General features: G+C 46.4%; 1 protein-coding gene across 4 annotated transcripts in view; it reads left to right on the top strand.

The window, feature by feature from the left end:
- The window catches only part of LOC122387322 (kinesin-associated protein 3-like), a 30457-nt gene that overhangs the window by 6255 nt on the left and 6468 nt on the right, over window positions 1-17734 (top strand). For all 4 annotated transcript variants that reach the window (XM_043377431.1, XM_043377428.1, XM_043377429.1 and 1 more), the window contains exons 3-16: window positions 95-287; window positions 1917-2096; window positions 2550-2686; window positions 3122-3284; window positions 3589-3767; window positions 5211-5373; window positions 5781-5921; window positions 6223-6404; window positions 12964-13129; window positions 13446-13571; window positions 14059-14157; window positions 14511-14596; window positions 14904-15066; window positions 15281-15329. In XM_043377431.1, coding sequence (XP_043233366.1) covers window positions 95-287; window positions 1917-2096; window positions 2550-2686; window positions 3122-3284; window positions 3589-3767; window positions 5211-5373; window positions 5781-5921; window positions 6223-6404; window positions 12964-13129; window positions 13446-13571; window positions 14059-14157; window positions 14511-14596; window positions 14904-15066; window positions 15281-15329 — 2027 coding nt within the window. The remainder of the gene's footprint in view (window positions 1-94; window positions 288-1916; window positions 2097-2549; window positions 2687-3121; window positions 3285-3588; window positions 3768-5210; window positions 5374-5780; window positions 5922-6222; window positions 6405-12963; window positions 13130-13445; window positions 13572-14058; window positions 14158-14510; window positions 14597-14903; window positions 15067-15280; window positions 15330-17734) is intronic.

The raw sequence follows: 17734 nt of genomic DNA, 5'->3' as shown, positions 1-17734 counted from the left end.
TGTATCAGTTTTTAGCATACCTACTGCTGTTGAATAATGATCATTAAAAGTTATTTAAAAAAAACTTTGAATGCTGCCCTTTCCATCCCTCCAGGAATGTCAGAAGATCATCCGCTTGACATCTCTGAGTGCTGAGACGAACGTGGCGCAGCTGGCGCGTGAGGTGATGGCTCGCTGTCAGCTGATCCCGCCGTCACGTCAGCCGGAGCTGGAGCAGGCCATCTTCTACCTGCAGCACCGGCGACCGCCGCGGGGCGGCGAGACGAGGCAGCAGAGCGCCGCGCCGGGTTAGTGGAGGAGAGAGAGCAGCATGTCAGTCGGAGTAGGGAAGACAGTTTTCTTGACAGCATATTTGGTGAGGAGAGCAGAGTCATGCAGTCAGGGGAGGGGAGACAGCTCATACCAAGAATACTTTACTACTCAGGTTGGTTCACTAGGGAAAAAAGGGCTCATACATGGTCGAGCTGAGGGGATAAAGTTATACGGGGTCAGTCAGGAGACTCTAGGGGATACAGAGTCATACCGGGTCGAAAGGGAGGGGATACAACCATGCGGAAAGGAGATACAACCAGGCGGGGTCAGTGGAGACTGGAGGGGAGACAGAGTCTTTACACACAGGGTCAGTGAGGGGGAGTTTTAGTTCAGTCAGTGAAGGAGACATTGTCGTTCTATTAGGTCCTTTTTAACCCTCGCATGTGTAGGGGGGGGGGGGTCGGATGGACCCCCCCATGGTTTTTCGCGAATAACTCGCGTAAAAAGCGGCCGATCGCGACGAAACATTCAGTACCCTCGCATTGATCAATTTTACACCTACCCTGAAAATTTCATGACCCTGACCCAAATGACCTTTGACCTGTGACCTCTTTTCCGAGACCATGTTTGGCCGGAATCGCGATTCCGCGTATGTCGGCTCGCATTAGCCGCGCGTTTGCAAGCTTTTCGTGGTTTCAAACGTTCAAACATGTGATTTGATGTTGCTCCCATGCATTAGGGTGGGTGTCAAGGTCACCTGAAGGTCAGGTCAGGTCATTGACCTTTGGTGACCTCGGGTGACCTCGGTTCACTTTTTCGTGTTTTACATGTTTCTAGGCTAGTTTTTGGAGCTGAATTCGAATTTAGCAACCATTTGAACATTTACGAAGTAGTTTTGTGCCTTCGTAACATGTTACGAAGCTGTCAGAGGCGGTTGACACGTACTACGAATACCCGTCACAACCCCTACTGGTTGACCTGACCTGACCTGACCCGACCTGGTCTAAATGCTTAAAGACATCATCTGTGATCAAAACTAACACGATATTCGTGATCAGCACCCCGAAAAACCCCTTAGCAGCCACACTTTACGACTTTCTAATAGGTCCCGATTTTCCCGACTTTGGGTCATTGACCTGACCTGGAAGGTCAACCAATGACCTAGGACCTGAAAGTTGGGTATCATCGGCTTCCTCTCGTCACGGGCAACACGCTCGTTTTTTCCGCGAAGCTCTAGCTCGATCAGGGGCCAAACGGCAAGGGGGGGGGTCCAACCGACCCCCCCCCCCTACACATTAGAAGCTGGCAAACGCCGCACACATGCGAGGGTTAACCCGAGAAAAATATCGAACTACACCAGTTGTTATGTAGGGGCGTATGCATGTTACAGCCTCACCGCAGAAAGGTCGAATGGCCTCACGTGTCCCTAACCACGTGCCCTACCTGCCCCTCTCTCTCTCTCTCTCCATCTCTCTCTCTCTCTCTCTCTCTCTCTCTCTCTCTCTCTCTCTCTCTCTCTCTCTCTCTCTCTCTCTCTCTCTCTCTCTCTCTCTCTCTCTCTCTCTCTCTCTCTCTCTCTCTCTCCATCTCTCTCTCTCTCTCTCTCCCACCCTCTCTCTCTCTCTCTCTCTCTCTCTCTCTCTCTCTCTCTCTCTCCTGCGCAGGTCCGTCGCGTCCCGACTCTGCCGCCTCGTCGCCGGAGCCGGCCGAGCTGGCGCAGCTGACCGACGTGGATAGCTATGTGGAGCTGCTCTATGAGGAGCTCTCCGAGAAGGAGCGGGGCGCCCAGCTGCTCCTCCAGCTGGCCAGGAACCCCGACAACCTCGACGAGCTGGTTAATAACGGTAAGACAAAGGCTGAGGTGGACTGGGAGATTGTTGTAGTGGAGCAAAGACTGATAACTGAACAGATACGGTGATAGAAAATAATGAAGACAAATTGGTCCAAACAAGTGAAACAATGTCAGACATAATTCGTGAGACAGCATTTAGGCGTGATGCTAGTAAAAGCTATCGCCGGAGCCGGCGTACTAGCTCTAGTAAATACTGGTGTCACCAGAATTGGTTGTCACCAGAATTGGTCTTATTGTTCTGTGGTGTAGTTTATATAAAGACGTAGATGGTTTGAGTGATAGCTGAAATAGGCCGTCGTATTAGGCATAATGTAGTGAAACCTCATATAAATTAGGCAATAGTCTTGTTCCTTGTACATTGTCCACTCCACCCTACTCACTGCTCGGGCCTATCGTTTCACGCTGCCCCTTATACTTTGTTTGATAATGCCCGTCTGTCGGACAGAAGCCATGATTGGCGCCCTGTCGCGGACTCTGCGAGAGGAGTGGAAAAAGTCCACGGCGCTGGCCACCAGCATCGTCTACATCTTCTTCTGCATGTCCACGTTCTCACAGTTCCACGGCATCATCGTCAAGCAGAAGGTACGATGGCACGTCAGGGGAAAAGAGTTCTTGTGGGTTAGGTACTGAGTTGGGGTAGGTACTAGGTAGTGAAGTAGCTTAGTGGCTGAGTTACCCTTGGACTAAAAATAGCACGTCTGGGGTTGATAAGTCATTTCTGTTTTTATATTTACTTGTTATGACCATAATTTTGAAATGTGAAATTTGCCGATATACTGCAAAACATAAAGTAGACCGACTTTGGGATTTATTTTTATGACATTAGCTCTGATATTTGTGAATGGTCATGCCTTTTAGAGTATTATCTTAGCTTTCGAAACACACTTCCTTTTTATTCCTACAATCTGCATTGTTTTCTACATTTCCACGGACATTGCACGTGTCATGTATGTGTACACAAACACCTAGCCAGGTTTAAGATGCATTTTATCTTATTTTTTGTCATCGTGCGCACAGATGGGCTCGCTATGTATGGACATCGTCGACCACGAGCTGAAGCGCTACGCCCAGTGGAGGGAGGACCTGGCCCGCAGGAAACGGGCCGCCTCAGAGGCTGAGTTTCAGCAGGCGCGGGTTACACTGGTCAGGCTGGTGAAGAAACAAAACCAGCTGCTCAGAGGTGAGATTTACGGGGAGGGAAGGGAGTGGGCAGAGAGACTTACGTGATGATGGGTACCGTGCCTGTTGTAGATTCGATGGGCATTTGTGTATTAGGGAGAATACAACACGGCTTTAACAGAATGTCATTGCTGCTTTGTTTAGCCCGGCAACGTGAATATTTACATTTGAAATAATGTAAAATAGTTCTGTTAGTTGAACGATTATACACAACAATATCTGTTACAAGGACGTTTGTGTCAGTGCAGCTATTTATGCGCTTGAATGTTCCTGTTTACTGATGCCTTGCATTCTTTCCATTTCAGTGTGTCTGTACCTCCTCCTGAACCTGGCCGAAGACGTGAAGACGGAGGAGAAGATGCGCCGTCGCGGCGTGGTGCCCCTGCTGTGCCGGTGTCTGGACCGGGACAGCGCCGACCTCCTCCTGCTGGTCGTCACATTCCTCAAGAAGCTGTCCGTTTACGTGGAGAACAAGGATGACATGGTGGGTATATGCGGTGGCTACTGGCACCGCTGGTTCAGGAGAGGATGTAGGGTTGTGGAATGGTTAAGGGTGCTGTTTGCACACCTTTGTCAGTTGCGTGAGGGTGTTTAGGCGCCCGAGAGTGCTGGATAGATTTAGGATTATCTCTAAAGCGGATTGATGTAGAGGTGCATTGACTATCTTCATCTTGTGCAATGATTTGTTCGCTTGCGCCAGAAGCCTGCCTGCGCTGGTTTTACATATTCTAAAACGTGTAACTTAACACGCGCACTGCAGCGGGTCTGAGCCGAACACGAACTGCAGGGGGGGGGGGGTTGAAAACAACCCCCCCTGAGATCTCGAAAACGGCGCAACGTAGCGACAAGCGGTAAACGGCGTTGGATAGGTTGAGATGAGATCTACAAGAAATACCAAGATCATTTTTGGGTCAGGTGAAAAACGAGGTCACCAGAGGTCACCGAAGACAAAATGTTACGATTTTCACAACAGGAATTTCGCGGTAGTTTTTCTTGAATAACTTGTCTTGCACACAAGACAGAGGATCGATTCGAACGCCATCGTTCTTAGCTCGTCAAGGCGCATCGAATGATATATGATATGACCTCGAAAGGTCAAGTTGAAAAATTGACCTCAGGTCAAGGTCATGACCTGACCGAAATAGGTCATGTTGCATATCATTCGATCCGCATTGACGAGAAAAACACGATAAACGTCGAACGGAGTCTCTATCTCTATTCAATCTCAAGTTATTGAAGAAAAACCGCTGGTGACCTCAGGTGACCTAAGATGACCTGGAGATCACCTTCCAAAGGTCATAAGTGATATGTTTCGGTGAAATCACCAACAGGGACCTGTAATACTATGATCCTGAGCGTATTGAAGTCATAGGATGGCATTCAGAGTAAGTTGAAATTTCTCCCATTGACTTATAATGGGCCGGTCGCAAAAATGACCTGACCTTAGGTCATCGATATAAAAATTCCGAGATATACAAGTTGTAGCTCGTGATGACTTTACTATTTCCTGTGGGTTTCAAGATCATATCTCAACAACTGTGGGCTTGGTGGGATTGCAAACTGCGAAATTTACGTTTCGAGGTAGGGTCACTTGACCTGACCTGGTGACCTGACCATAGGTCACCTGGGGTCAAAATTTTTACTCAAGGTGTGCAAAAGTTGGGAGAACAGGTATGCAAAATTTGGCGGCGCTACGCGCCGCCGTTTTCTCGCGATTTGCGAAAAACCACAGGGGGGGGGGTTGAAAACAACCCCCCCCCCCTGCAGTGCGCGTGTTAATAGCAAACATAACTCTTATACTGGCTAGTCTGTTCCAAATGGCAGTGTAATATTTCCGTTATCCTCTCCGAGTAGTATAGTGTTCATTTATAACCAACATACCATGCTTCCTCTCAGTCGTGAGTGACCTGCCGTCCTCCCCTCACAGCTGGATCTGTCCGTGTGTGAGCGTCTCTCCCCTCTGGTGCCTCACGATAACGCCGACCTGCTGAACGTGACGATCCGGCTGCTGCTCAACCTGTCGTTTGACGCCAAACACCGCGCCCAGATGGTCAACGTCGGACTCCTGCCCAAGCTGGTCAACCTGATACGTGAGTGTAGAGGGTGAGGGGAAAGGGAGCGGGAGGGAGGTAGTGCACCGGTGGGGAGGGGCGGAGGAAGGTAGTTCACTGGTGGGGAAGGAAAGGGGTGGGAGTTGGTTTAGTTTTACAGGGAGCTGATGCGTGAGAGGATGGCGATGGATTTTGCTGTGTTGTTTCAGGACATCGAATGAATGATCGAATGCGTTATAGTTTGATGAAACTAACCTAATCTAAAGGTAACGAAGTGCAGCTGATGTGCTACCGATGTATAACACTTCGAAGAGCATTCCACCTAGGCACCTAGCTATATATTACGTAATCGCATCAACCCCGCCTTGTCCCCTCAGCGACGATTCTTCGCCACCCTTGTTATCTGTGACCTCGCCTAACATCGCTGTGTTTTTCTTCTTCTGCAGCGTCGCCTCGGCAGCGTTCGGCCGCCATAGCCGTGCTCTACCACCTCTCCATGGACGACAAGGTCAAGTCCATGTTCGCCTACACCGACTGTATCCCCATCTGTATGAAACTGGTTCTGGAGTGGCCAGAACCCAAAGTCGGTGCGTATAACAATCCCACAATATGATAAAACTATATGTTTTTTCTTCATTATTGAGACGCTGGTTTTGATTTTCAAGTCGAATATCTTAATTTTTATTTTTTTTATTTTTAAGTGCAATGATCAATCATCGGGTTCAGTCTCCTGCTAATGGGTGATATTCCATGATTCACTGAATACCTCTTATGAGACAATAAAGAAACTTTTCCACGGTCAGGATGCCAGGTTCTAAGTTGTTTGATATATCAGGCTTGTATTTTTGTTAAGCGGATCTTTCGTTACGCCTCTGCCCCTCCCGCCAGGTCTGGAGCTGATGGCGCTGTGTATCAACCTGACGGCCAACAAGCGCAACGCCGAGCTGGTCTGCGAGGGGGACGGTCTGCCGCTGCTGGTGGCACGTGCCTTCCAGCACCAGGACCCGCTGGTCATGAAGATGGTCAGAAACATCAGCCAGCACGAGGGACAGACCAAGGTTCTATTCCTGGTGAGTGTGAATACGGTTAGGACAGGTGATCTCCTGGTTAGTGGAATGGGCTAGTATAGGAAACTTAGTATAGGAAACTTAAATGGTAAAGACGCTTTCCTTACCTACCAGGTACAGGGACCCGCAGTTGCTACTGTACACATATATTACCAATTTAGAATTGCGCTATTATTTGCTAAGTGCTGGCCATTGGAGAAAGGAAATGTAGCGCAAAGTACGGAGGAATTATTAACACATGTTTGCTCCTAGGACGTATGTTTTGTATAATTCCTCTTACCGCAACAGATATTCTTCCAAAACTACAATCGTGCTATTTTTCCGCGCCGGTTGCCTCCCCAGAGCCCGTCCTTGGTATCGCCTATAGCTTCCGTTCACGCTACGTGAATGAGAGTCACGTGACTACTACAGGTTTGCGCTCAGTACTAACACACCTAGCCCGAGGGCCGGTCCGTAGCGGGGAGGGGTAGAACGCCAGAGCTCCAGCGTAGTGGAGGTGGTGGTGGCCCGTATCATAAAGAGGCAACCGTAAGCAGAACTACAATTGCCGCAGTATAAGATTATGATCAAGCTTTCTTTAAATGTATTGATTGACAAGAAAGTGCAATGCTTATCCGATATAATAAAACCGTGTCCAAGGCCTTGGAAGAACTATAAAACATATTCAGCAACGTATGAATTTCTGATACAGGCCATGACCTTTCACCTTGCCTCCGGGAAGGACCGCTCAGGAAGCCACATACCGAACGAATCGAGGCCTCGCAGCGCGGCGGCAGAGGTGGATAAACCATCGCCAGATCTTTCGGTTACTTATGTTTCCAGAAGAAGGAGGGGGGGGGGGGTGGAGGGTGAGGGCTGTTTTCAACCCACTCACCAATCCTTTCCTTATTAACTTATAGCTTACCGAAAAATTGCAACACAATGGTGGCCGTCACGAGATGTAGCGAAGAGTGCCTCAGCCACACCGGTTTTGAGTAAACTTTAAGCATTGGAATTCAGGCCAGTGATCCTGAAGCATTATTTTATTTTTGTCGTGCATAAGCTGGGATGACGTGGTCCAAGTTAATTGCGAAGAAAAGGTTTTAATTTCAGAACATTTATTAGGCTAGTCGCGCCAAATAGTATACGTTTGTTGCAAAATGTCAAATAGAATGTTGACGTGCTATCCAGATGATGGAATTTATTTGACACAAGAAGTCAAAAAGTGGCATTGTTAGTCATCCTGCATACCTATAAATCGATTCGGCACCTTGGTTCGAGCTCAATAATTCTTTTCACGGATGATCGGTTTCGTTTTCTTTCTTTTTTTTGGGGGGGGGGGGCAGTTTATGAGCCAGTAACCACCCTCCCCAGTCCCCAAAACAACAATTGTTGACAAATACTGTGATGGCCTAAAAAATGCCCGGACAGAGTGGTCATTTGCGCATGTAATGGTGGCCAGAAATGTTTCATACCGCTTATTTTTGTACTTAAAAGGCTACGTCCAAAATCATCTTGCACGTTGCTCATCTTACCCCATGGGCGGGGTAAGTTGAGACACGTCGTGGGGAAAGTTGAGCATGGATAGAAAAAGCGAACCTCTTCTTTTCCCGGGCGCGGCGAAGAGTGGGCTCTTTTATTTACTCCATGGCATACATACTTATGGCAAAGTTTTTTTTCCTGGCCATCAAAAAGTGACTGTTTTAAGCCTTCCAATAACTCGTCAAGTTTTCTATCACGGAAGAAATCATTTTATCCTTCAGATAATCTGCAAATCACTTACAACTTCTGTAATCAACAAAGAAAAACAATTTCCTACCATTTTTATTCAGCAGAAACAAGCGCAGCTCAGTTTGGTTTTCGACAGCGGAGACAACAATGGCTTATCCGGCTCATCCTCCCCCAGGTGAAAATGGCTCATCTTGCCCCATCCATGGCCAGTTTCGATTAATGACACCCGCTAAGGAAAATAACCAACCATGCACCGCAGATAACAACCATCTCATTTTAAAGGCAAAACATGTATTAGTTATCAGGGGCGATACCACAGGTTACCGGGTGCTGAGCGTGAGAACGTTGCCGTCTCACGTGAAAGACTGCAGCATCGTAAGCGAACGGCACATGGAAGCTCAAGTCTATTAGCGCCATAGGAGCTGAGAAACATGGGGTGGCTTAACTTGCCCCTTGGCTCATCTTACCTCACTCTCCCCTATTTGGGGCTCTCAACTTTGATTTGTTAAAGTTATTTGTCTGTTCATTATAAAAGCTGTCAAATTTGCCGTATCATTAAACTTTTATTGAGTTTGTATTTCACACTTATCTAAAATGAACAATTTTGTCACCGGCTTATTTTATGAATGGAATTGGATGGTCGCATGAATGAACGAATGAATAGCTCCATTTAAGCATCAGCTGAAATCAATCCTAAAATTTAATCTACCAGTCTGCAACGAAAAGGCTTAACCCGCGCCCCACTGGGGTCTGCGTATAACACGCCCTACTGGGGGGGGGGGGGCTATTCATAACTCCTAACTCCTAACTCCGAAACTACTGGGCCGATCGTCAAAATTCAAACGGCGTCTGAAAGCCCCGGAAAAACTGTCGAGCGAAACCTAATTTTATTGACCTCGAGGTCACTGATGACGTCACAGGTCAGGTCAAAGTAAAAATTATTAGCATTTTGGCTTCTTCACGTTTTGGGCTCTGGCCGCCGTCTTACAAGTCAGATCAGGCTCATTTTTGGTTCACACACTCGTGAACAGATGCTCTAGATACTCTGAGGGTACCAAACTTGTACTTTGATTTTCAGGTCAAGGTCAGGTCATCACAGGTCACGAAAATATTATATCATCCGTCGGTCACGTGACACATGTTTTATGGTCCATTTAGGCCAAACATTTCGAATTTGATGTCGTCTGTGTCATGCGAGGTCATTTTGAGTCAAATTTAGCTTAGGTCAGGTCACTTTCAGGTCAAAAAAAGTCAAATTTTGAAGTTATAATTTTTTCAACAAAAAAGGTGTCTATTCGATGCAGTTTGAGCTCCGGAACACGATGGTGCTATTCATATTGGCGTACGATGTCAAATTCGTGCTGAAAAATTGATTTGAAAAATTAATAATTGTTAATTTTTTGCAATAATGCGTATAACTTGGCCATTTTTGAAGATATTTAGCTAAAACTTGCTAGAGGTAGTCATAATAATGCATTCTATCACATATATTCCGGTTTTTCGAAAAGTCAAAAACTTTTTGAAAAAAATGTAAAAATATAAATTTTGAGTTTTATTATTTAAGATTTTCGAAATTTTCAAAATTTCGAAAATCCGAGATAGCAGTTTGATAGCGCAGTCTATTCTGAGTCCTCTCATGCAAAGAAATTGGATCTAGCTTAAAAACTGAGCTCTTGGGAGCGATTGCCGTGGTTCAATGTTTTGCGTCGAAATCGGCCGAACATGACGTCACTCTGACGTCATTTCCGGCCGACCTATGGTAGGTACGAATTTCAAATTTTGACACAAGGTGTCAAATTGATGCAGCCGAAGGTACTGAAAGTTTGGCGTCGATACGTCAAGCGGTTTGGAAGTTATTGCAGAAAAACGGGAGGGGGGGGCTATAAATAGCCCCCCCCCCCCCCCCAGTGGGGCGCGGGTTAAAAACCAGTGCAAGTTAGGTGCAGTTTCTAATCTATGCCGTTTTTTATTAAGTGTCTCATAGCTCCTTGATCTTGAGCCGCTTCTCTCACGATTCATTTTATGTTGTGCTTACATTGTTCAAGAAGTTACAGTATTCGAGCTCGTTGGTCTTAAAAACTGCTATCGAAGTAAATTAAAGTGCTTCGGGCTTCGGCACTTAAATACCAATCGATATTTAACCCTCACCCATTTAGGCATTGCTTTTCAGCGTCTTACATGTAGCGAAGGGGCGTAGAAACCCTCAGCCATTCGGCCCTTGATAAAAAGAGCCAGAGCTCCGCTGAAAAATAAAAAAGAGCGAGCTGCTCGTGACAAGAGAAATCCGATGATTTGAGGGTCATCGTTGACGAGAGAAAGCCAATTATTTTTATGTCCTGGTCAATGCTGAGATCCTATGTAGGTCACTGGTTGACCTCCCAGATTAGGTTAATAACCCAAAAGCACGGAATATTGGGTCCTGCTAGAATTTCTACATGTGAAATTTGCTGGGACTTGGCTTGCCTCTGACTCCGAATTTGCACATGATTTGATCAAAGATGATGTATCAAAGCATTTGGGGTAGGACGGGTCACGCCAGATCACCCATTAGGCGTTCTGCCGGCTATCCATAGAATGTTAGCCAGCACTTACAGCCTTGCAACATATTGCATAGGCACTATAACTGATACCTAAGTATGCCTAGTTTTCAAATGCTACAATGGGTGCTAAATTTCAAACCAACACTTCCTAAAAAACACAGTAAAAAGGTGTAAATTTAAGGAAGCTAACCGATATCATTTCAAGTAAATGACCTTAACCTGAGTTTCACGTGACCTTGGCACCCACAACAATCAATGAGACAAACATTAGATAGTATATTTCACATGTTGTCACGTTGCTAATCACGAAACGGCTATGGAAACACACAGAAGATGTGCGCTGACTTTCAATTGCTATTCTGGCCTGACATGATCTTGAGAAAAATAATCACAGGTTAAAAGTAATTTGTTCCTCCAACGGTTCAGGGATTTAAAATTATCACACAAGATGCAAAAATGATAAGGGCTATTTAATTTTCCGGGAAGTTGTAAAATTGATTAACTCCAGGGCACCAAAGAATCGTCGCATTCCTTCGCTTTGCCGCGATTTATTGGTGAAAAACAGGGGGCGCGGTCTACTTACCTCTACTTATATGTGTGGTGAGGGCTAATATTCATTTTATCTGTGTTGATGAATGTGCAACAATTTCTACATGAACTGAGACCAGTCCATATGAGTATGTTTTTCTCACGGACAACGACAATATAAAAACAATGCGAATATAACCAAACGTTTCGGACAACAACGTGCCTTCGTCAGCGGAGAAAAATAAGTGTATAGGTTTAACATCGATGAGAACTAAATGCGGCACCGTCTCGGTCTGGCCAGCCGGGTTGCCGATAAAATACACAAATGTTTATAAGCTTCCATGATGTGCTTAAAACTGCTGAAAATATATCTTGAAAAATAAGGATAACTACTTCATCGATTTTATCGAAATAAAACATGTATGCCTAATTACTTATTTTTTGCCACTGACGGAGGCACTTTTTGTGCGAAACGTCTGGTTTTATTCGTATTGTTATTGTATTCTCATTCCCTGTGAGAAAAAAGGATAACTCTTCAGTTAGTAACCATAACAGCGAAACGGCTTAATGTAACACAATTCACTGTGTATACGAAACCTATAAGTCCCTAAAAATAATCCTATTTACAACTTTTAAAAAGATACAGCTTATACAGCTTAGGCATACAATTTTTCCGCATTAAGATAATATTCATTTATCTCCACAGAATATGGTAAATTAGTGCTGCTCATGTTCGCTTTCGAAGCGTCTCCTCCGGGCATTCGGCACAGCTCTCGTGCCATTTTGGATCACGGAACATGGCTCGGCGCAGGACAGGTCGTCTGCGAGCTTGGACGGACCACGTGACCACCTCCTCCCCTTCCCCTCACTCCCGTCCCCTTCCCCAGCAGGGCGTCCGATTTAACCGCGCCCCAGGCAGTCGGCTCGGTCCGACACTCACTGGTCGAGCCATGCGGCCCGGTGCCGCCTGAGTTTGTGCCGGGTGCAAAACTGGAGCAGTAACTAGCGCCGGAACTACAAGTCAGCACGACCATCGTCAGATGGCAGGAGTAAATGGAATAAGCGGTTCCAGGTTTCAGAAGGAATGGGGCAGGAAAAAGCGCTGAAAACAATGTTTTGCTGATATAGCCATAAAAAGTTCACTGAATTAGGAGAACAGCACATCAGTTTAAAGCCCTTCAGATGGTGGTTTTAATAAGCACACAATCAATTCCCAATTCGCCTCCAACGGTGTCACAGGCAAAGAATACGCTGAAATACTAGTGTGTACAGAAGCAACTGCGGGTCCCTGTACCTTGTTGAATAAGAGCTGCTTTAGGTGTTCTACATCTGTCTTTCTCGCTCTTTGCTTGAATTTCTCAGCATTCTAAGTAGTTTGTCCGTGATACCACGGACAAGTTTACAAATGTTTACCAATGTTACCAATGACTTTTTAAAGATAGCAACGAGCCTGGCTTTTCCTGTATTAATTTGTAAACGCACGATGTTATCTGTCAGGTAGCTGGAATGGAATGATAGCCGTCCCATCGAGTACTTTTGACCGTCTCCCTCTTCTGACACATGAATTTCTGGCGAGTTTGCCGAGTCACTCCACTCGTGTGTCGCGGAGTTGTAACTTTCCTTCTGATGTCATGCATGAGTTTTTGGGCGAGTTTGTCGAGTCGACGTGCTCCGAGGAGTTATAAATCCCCCTTCTCCCGACAGGAGTTTCTGACGAGTTTGCCGAGTCGCTCCACTCTTGCTCCAAGTAGGAGTTCTAACTCTCTCCCCTCTCCCCGTTACAGGAGTTTCTGGGCGAGTTTGCCGAATCACTCCACTCGTGCTCCGAGGAGGAGTTTGTCGTGGAGACAGTCGGCGTGCTGGGCAACCTCTCCATCCCCGACCTGGACTTTGACCGGCTGTTTCGACAGTTCCGGCTCGTCGACTGGATGAAGAGCAAACTGACCTCAGGTGGGAGTGAATTTGGATAAATGAATAAATTAATAGATAAACAGAAAGACGGCTCTGGGAGAAGTGATGTGTTTACAGTGGTTGCCGGTTAGATGAATTCTTGTTTGACATTGGAACACTTTTGAAGCATTTTGATCTCTGGTTCTGAACTCTTAGTGGTGCAATTCATATGCCTTTTACTTTAAATGGCGCTGACGCATTTTGGTGGGATCATTCTATATTTTAATTTGATAAGTTCTTGGGGCATATATCGCGTCTCGATAAGCACGTGGTGTGTCCAGTGTCTGACATGCGTGTATGACCTGCGCCCGTCCAGGGAGCTGCGAGGACGACCTCCTACTAGAAGTAGTGGTCCTGATGGGTACCGCCTGTGCCGACGAGGCCTGCTCCCTGCTACTGGCCGAGGCGGGACTCCTACCGCCGCTGGTCGACTTGCTGAACGGTGAGACGTCCGTCCTCCAATCCTTACCCCCCGCCTTCCTTCCAGCCATCTGATCTTGTCTCTCTATCTCTCCAGCTGAACGGTGAGACATCCGTCCTTTCACCCTCCTTGCCCTCGTCTCCTTTCCAATATATTTGATCTTGTCTCTTTCTTTCTCTCTCCTGCCGTCTTTCCGGACGGATGGGAGCATATGAAGGGTGGTGTCCTCCATCCCTGGATAGACTAGAGATAGGCAGTCATCACGGTGCTCCTTGGCCCTGCAACGTTCAGTCAACCAGTGGCAATCATTTGGTCGAAAATGTTTTATTTTTATAGTCTTCAAATGCTTTGAACGCATGATTATCATATTTAATGGAGCTGCTGTGGCTTTCAGTAACCGCCCGTCTGCTTTATGTTCGATCTATGCATGTCCCTGCTGCCGCTCATGTATAATTGTAGTGTGGATTGTGCTTGAGCTCTTCTGATGAAATTTCTCCACCGTTGACAGCCAAACAAGAGGACGACGAGATGGTGCTGCAGATCATCTACGTGTTCCATCAGCTGACAGCACATCCGTCCACGCGGCAGCTCATCATCAGAGACACCCGTGAGTCCGTGACAGAGGATTTTCCGTCAGATACTTGTTAGTCAGTAATACAAAACTCAGGCGCTCGTGAGTCGTTGACGGACAATAGCGACAACTTAAACCAAGCGCGGGCCACGCACAATAGAGACAAATTTCACATGAAAATGATCGCACTGTGTGGCTTTTCTGCCAGGCAAACCACGCGTACATCGTCACATTATGTGCTGTCATTTTGTTATGTAGTTATTGCCGTCTGACATAATGCGTCCCTGACGATTTAGTTTCCTATCCTCATCTGCTCTCACCCACACAAGCACACACGTTATGTTGGTCTCCGTTCGGACGCTTTATGATCATACTTTTCTGTGTTCCAGACGCTCCTGCGTACCTGGTCGACCTGCTGCACGACAAGAACGCCCAGATCCGCCGCGTCTGTGACGCCACTCTCGACCTGATCGCGGTGAGTTCTCCCGCTCAGAACTCGCAAACCACACTGGGCCTGATCGCGGTCACTTCCCCCGCTCAAAAGTCATCAGCTTACTGTCTTGCTCTGTGGGAGTGCAGTATGACTCCCGTTTGTGATTGAACCATCACGGGCAATTAAATGCGCATCATAAATGGATATTGTTTTGAATTTTGAATATATACCCATGCCATTCACTTTACAAAAACTCCTTCCAATAGGCGACTCTCTGCAGAAAGTTGCAATCGCCTGGTATGCGTTTGTGACCCACCCGTTAACCACTAGTTCTTCCCTCGGCCGCCAGGAGGCTGACCCGGCGTGGGCCACTCGGATCCGTCTGGAAAAGTTCCGCTGGCACAACTCCCAGTGGCTGGACATGGTGGAGACGCAGCCGGCAGAGGAGGTGGCAGCCTACGACACCGACGGAGAGCCGTTCCTGCATGAGCGCGATGTGCTCTATCAGTCGGGTGAGTGGTAGAGGGGGAGTAGGAGATGGGACGAGGGTAGAGGGGCAGGACAGAGGAGGGTTGATGGAAATCATTCAACGATTCGATGGGATCATTGCTTGGCATGAGTTAAACCAAACAGATAGTAGGTGCGGTGCAACAATTGGTGATTTCCATAGTTGGCTATTTAGCGAACTTGATGCCGTTCGGTTGACGTTTGTTCATTTTTTTTCAGATACCTCCTCGGAAGTTCTATTGGACGATGACTCCAGCACGCATGTCAGGTTAGTAATCTGCTTAGATATTCAGCATTGTTTTCAAATGCTGCCGGGATACCGTGACACCGAGTCGCTAGGTACTCAGTTTCTCGTGCGAGGTTTTCATGGAAGCAACAGTATCCGCTGTCAATCGCACACAGTTATCCCGCGCACCGACGGGGAGGGCGGATATCCGCCCCCCCCCCTGAGGTTTTTCGCGAATAGGGGGAAAACCGCGGCGCTACGCGCTTAGCGCCGCGAAATTTGGTATGACTATTCCCTCATCAATTTTACACATGGTGTGCAAGTTTCAACCTCCTACCTTTTAAGGTCAGGTCACCAGGTCACTTTGAATGACCCAACCTCAAGTCACTTTTTTGCAACTTTGTCACCGTGCCAGAGCTACAGTAGATGTCGGAGGCCTTTGAAAGTCGCAGGATATTATTAGGTCATTAGTAGCTACAATTTGTATATCTCGGAATTTTGATATCGGTGACCTAAGGTCAGGTCAATTTCGCGACCTCCCCATTATAAGTCAATGGGGGAAAAATCAACTCCCTGTTTTTACCACTAAAACGGGTCGGAATGGCCCCACATACCATACATGACTTCATATACGATCAACCTTCACTACCTTGAGGTCTGTTTTGCTGTTGGGCAGCTGTGAGGTCATGTGACGTCATCAAAGGTCACCAAAGGTTTTTGGCCAATAACTCCGTACAGGAACAAGATACAGACGCGTGGATGGTCTCATTGTGTTCAGCTCGTCAAGACGCATCGAATGATATACATGATGACCTCGAGGTCACGTGACCTGAGGTCAACCTTTGACCTTGACCTTTCGAGGTCAACATATATATATATACAGGGTGGCGCCGGTAAATAACCACAAATGTCAAACCTGTGTTATGAGGAAACTATTTTGTGCAGAGCAATATTTTTTTTTGCATTCATGTTCCATGCTTTATGTAAATTGTTGTCCATAGCAAAAGGGAACGTTGCAGCTGAAAATGATAACGGAAGAAATGAAAAGGCGCGCGGTCATTGTGGCGCTTCACGCCGGCAGCTAGGCATCCGAGGTCGCCAACTTCCTCAAGGTCGACAGAAGCCATGATTATAAAGTCGAGCGGAGCTTGGATGAGTCTGTGGGCGACGTCCCGTCTGTGGCAAAGCGGAAGAAACATCCCCGACGATCTGATGCCATCAGAGACGACGATTTCATTGCCAAAGTCGAGAACGTCGTCGACGATGACCCGACGTCGACGTCACCGTCGATGACGGTGACGTCGTGAAGCCCTGGATCGACCGAGTGGCTGAGGAAGGCCCTATGTGTTACAACAGGACTCTGTACCCGCCCACAAGGCCAGGGTGACGCAGGAGTGGATGAGCGGCAACGTGCACAGCCACGTCACGCCCGAGTTCTGGCCGCCAAACTCCCCGGACCTGAACCCGCTCGACTATTACGTGTGGGGCGTAGTCGAGAGGGACACTAACAAACACCCACACAACAATATTGACTCTCTGAAGTCAGCCATCAAGCAGATGATGGTCAAGATGGACAAGACCATGCTGACCAAGGCATGCGCCCGGTTCAGGCCGCGCATCGAGGCCGTCATCGACGCGGAGGGGGATTCGTTGAGTGAAGTGTGCTCGACAGGTCGCCATCAGTCACCCCAGTTCCAAGCTTTCATCCAAAGTACTGACTTTTGCCAAAAAATTAATGTTTTGTGTGGAGCACATATTGTCTTCATTTATCGGCGCCACCCTGTATATATATATATATATATATATATATATATATATATATATATATATATATATATATATATATATATATATATATATATATATATATATATATATATATATATATATATATATATATATATATATATATATATATATATATATATATATATATATATATATATATATATATATATATATATATATATATATATATATATATATATATATATATATATATATATATATATATATATATATATATATATATATATATATATATATATATATATATATATATATATACCGGGAACATTTGCGTGCACAGCCACGTCACGCCCGAGTTGTACATATCTGGGGGTGTTAGATTTACAATTAAAATATATAAGCAAAACGGCGATCAGTTTCAGTCTCTCTTCTCGGTCGGCTTCCCGTACAAACGGTACAAACAGGCGGAGCTCTCACGGTGCACTGTATTCGACTGGCGCGCCACCTCCCACCCGAACAATGTTACCAAATAAAAATGGCAGCGCATACGTAGCGCGTGAAGGGAAAACTTTCCAATTGCAAAACAACTTTATGACGGTAAGTACTTCCGACAGGGGGAATGGGAGAAAGAACTTCTCAAATCATCTCTGATAAGAAACCGCATTTGTATCTCAGATACATAGACGACATTTTTGGCA

This window comes from Amphibalanus amphitrite, unplaced genomic scaffold (assembly GCF_019059575.1).
Source record: "Amphibalanus amphitrite isolate SeventyFive unplaced genomic scaffold, NRLGWU_Aamphi_draft 000281F_arrow, whole genome shotgun sequence".
Classification (NCBI taxonomy): domain Eukaryota; kingdom Metazoa; phylum Arthropoda; class Thecostraca; order Balanomorpha; family Balanidae; genus Amphibalanus; species Amphibalanus amphitrite.
Note: the sequence above shows the minus strand (reverse complement) of the source record. Positions and strands in the feature narration are given on the sequence as shown.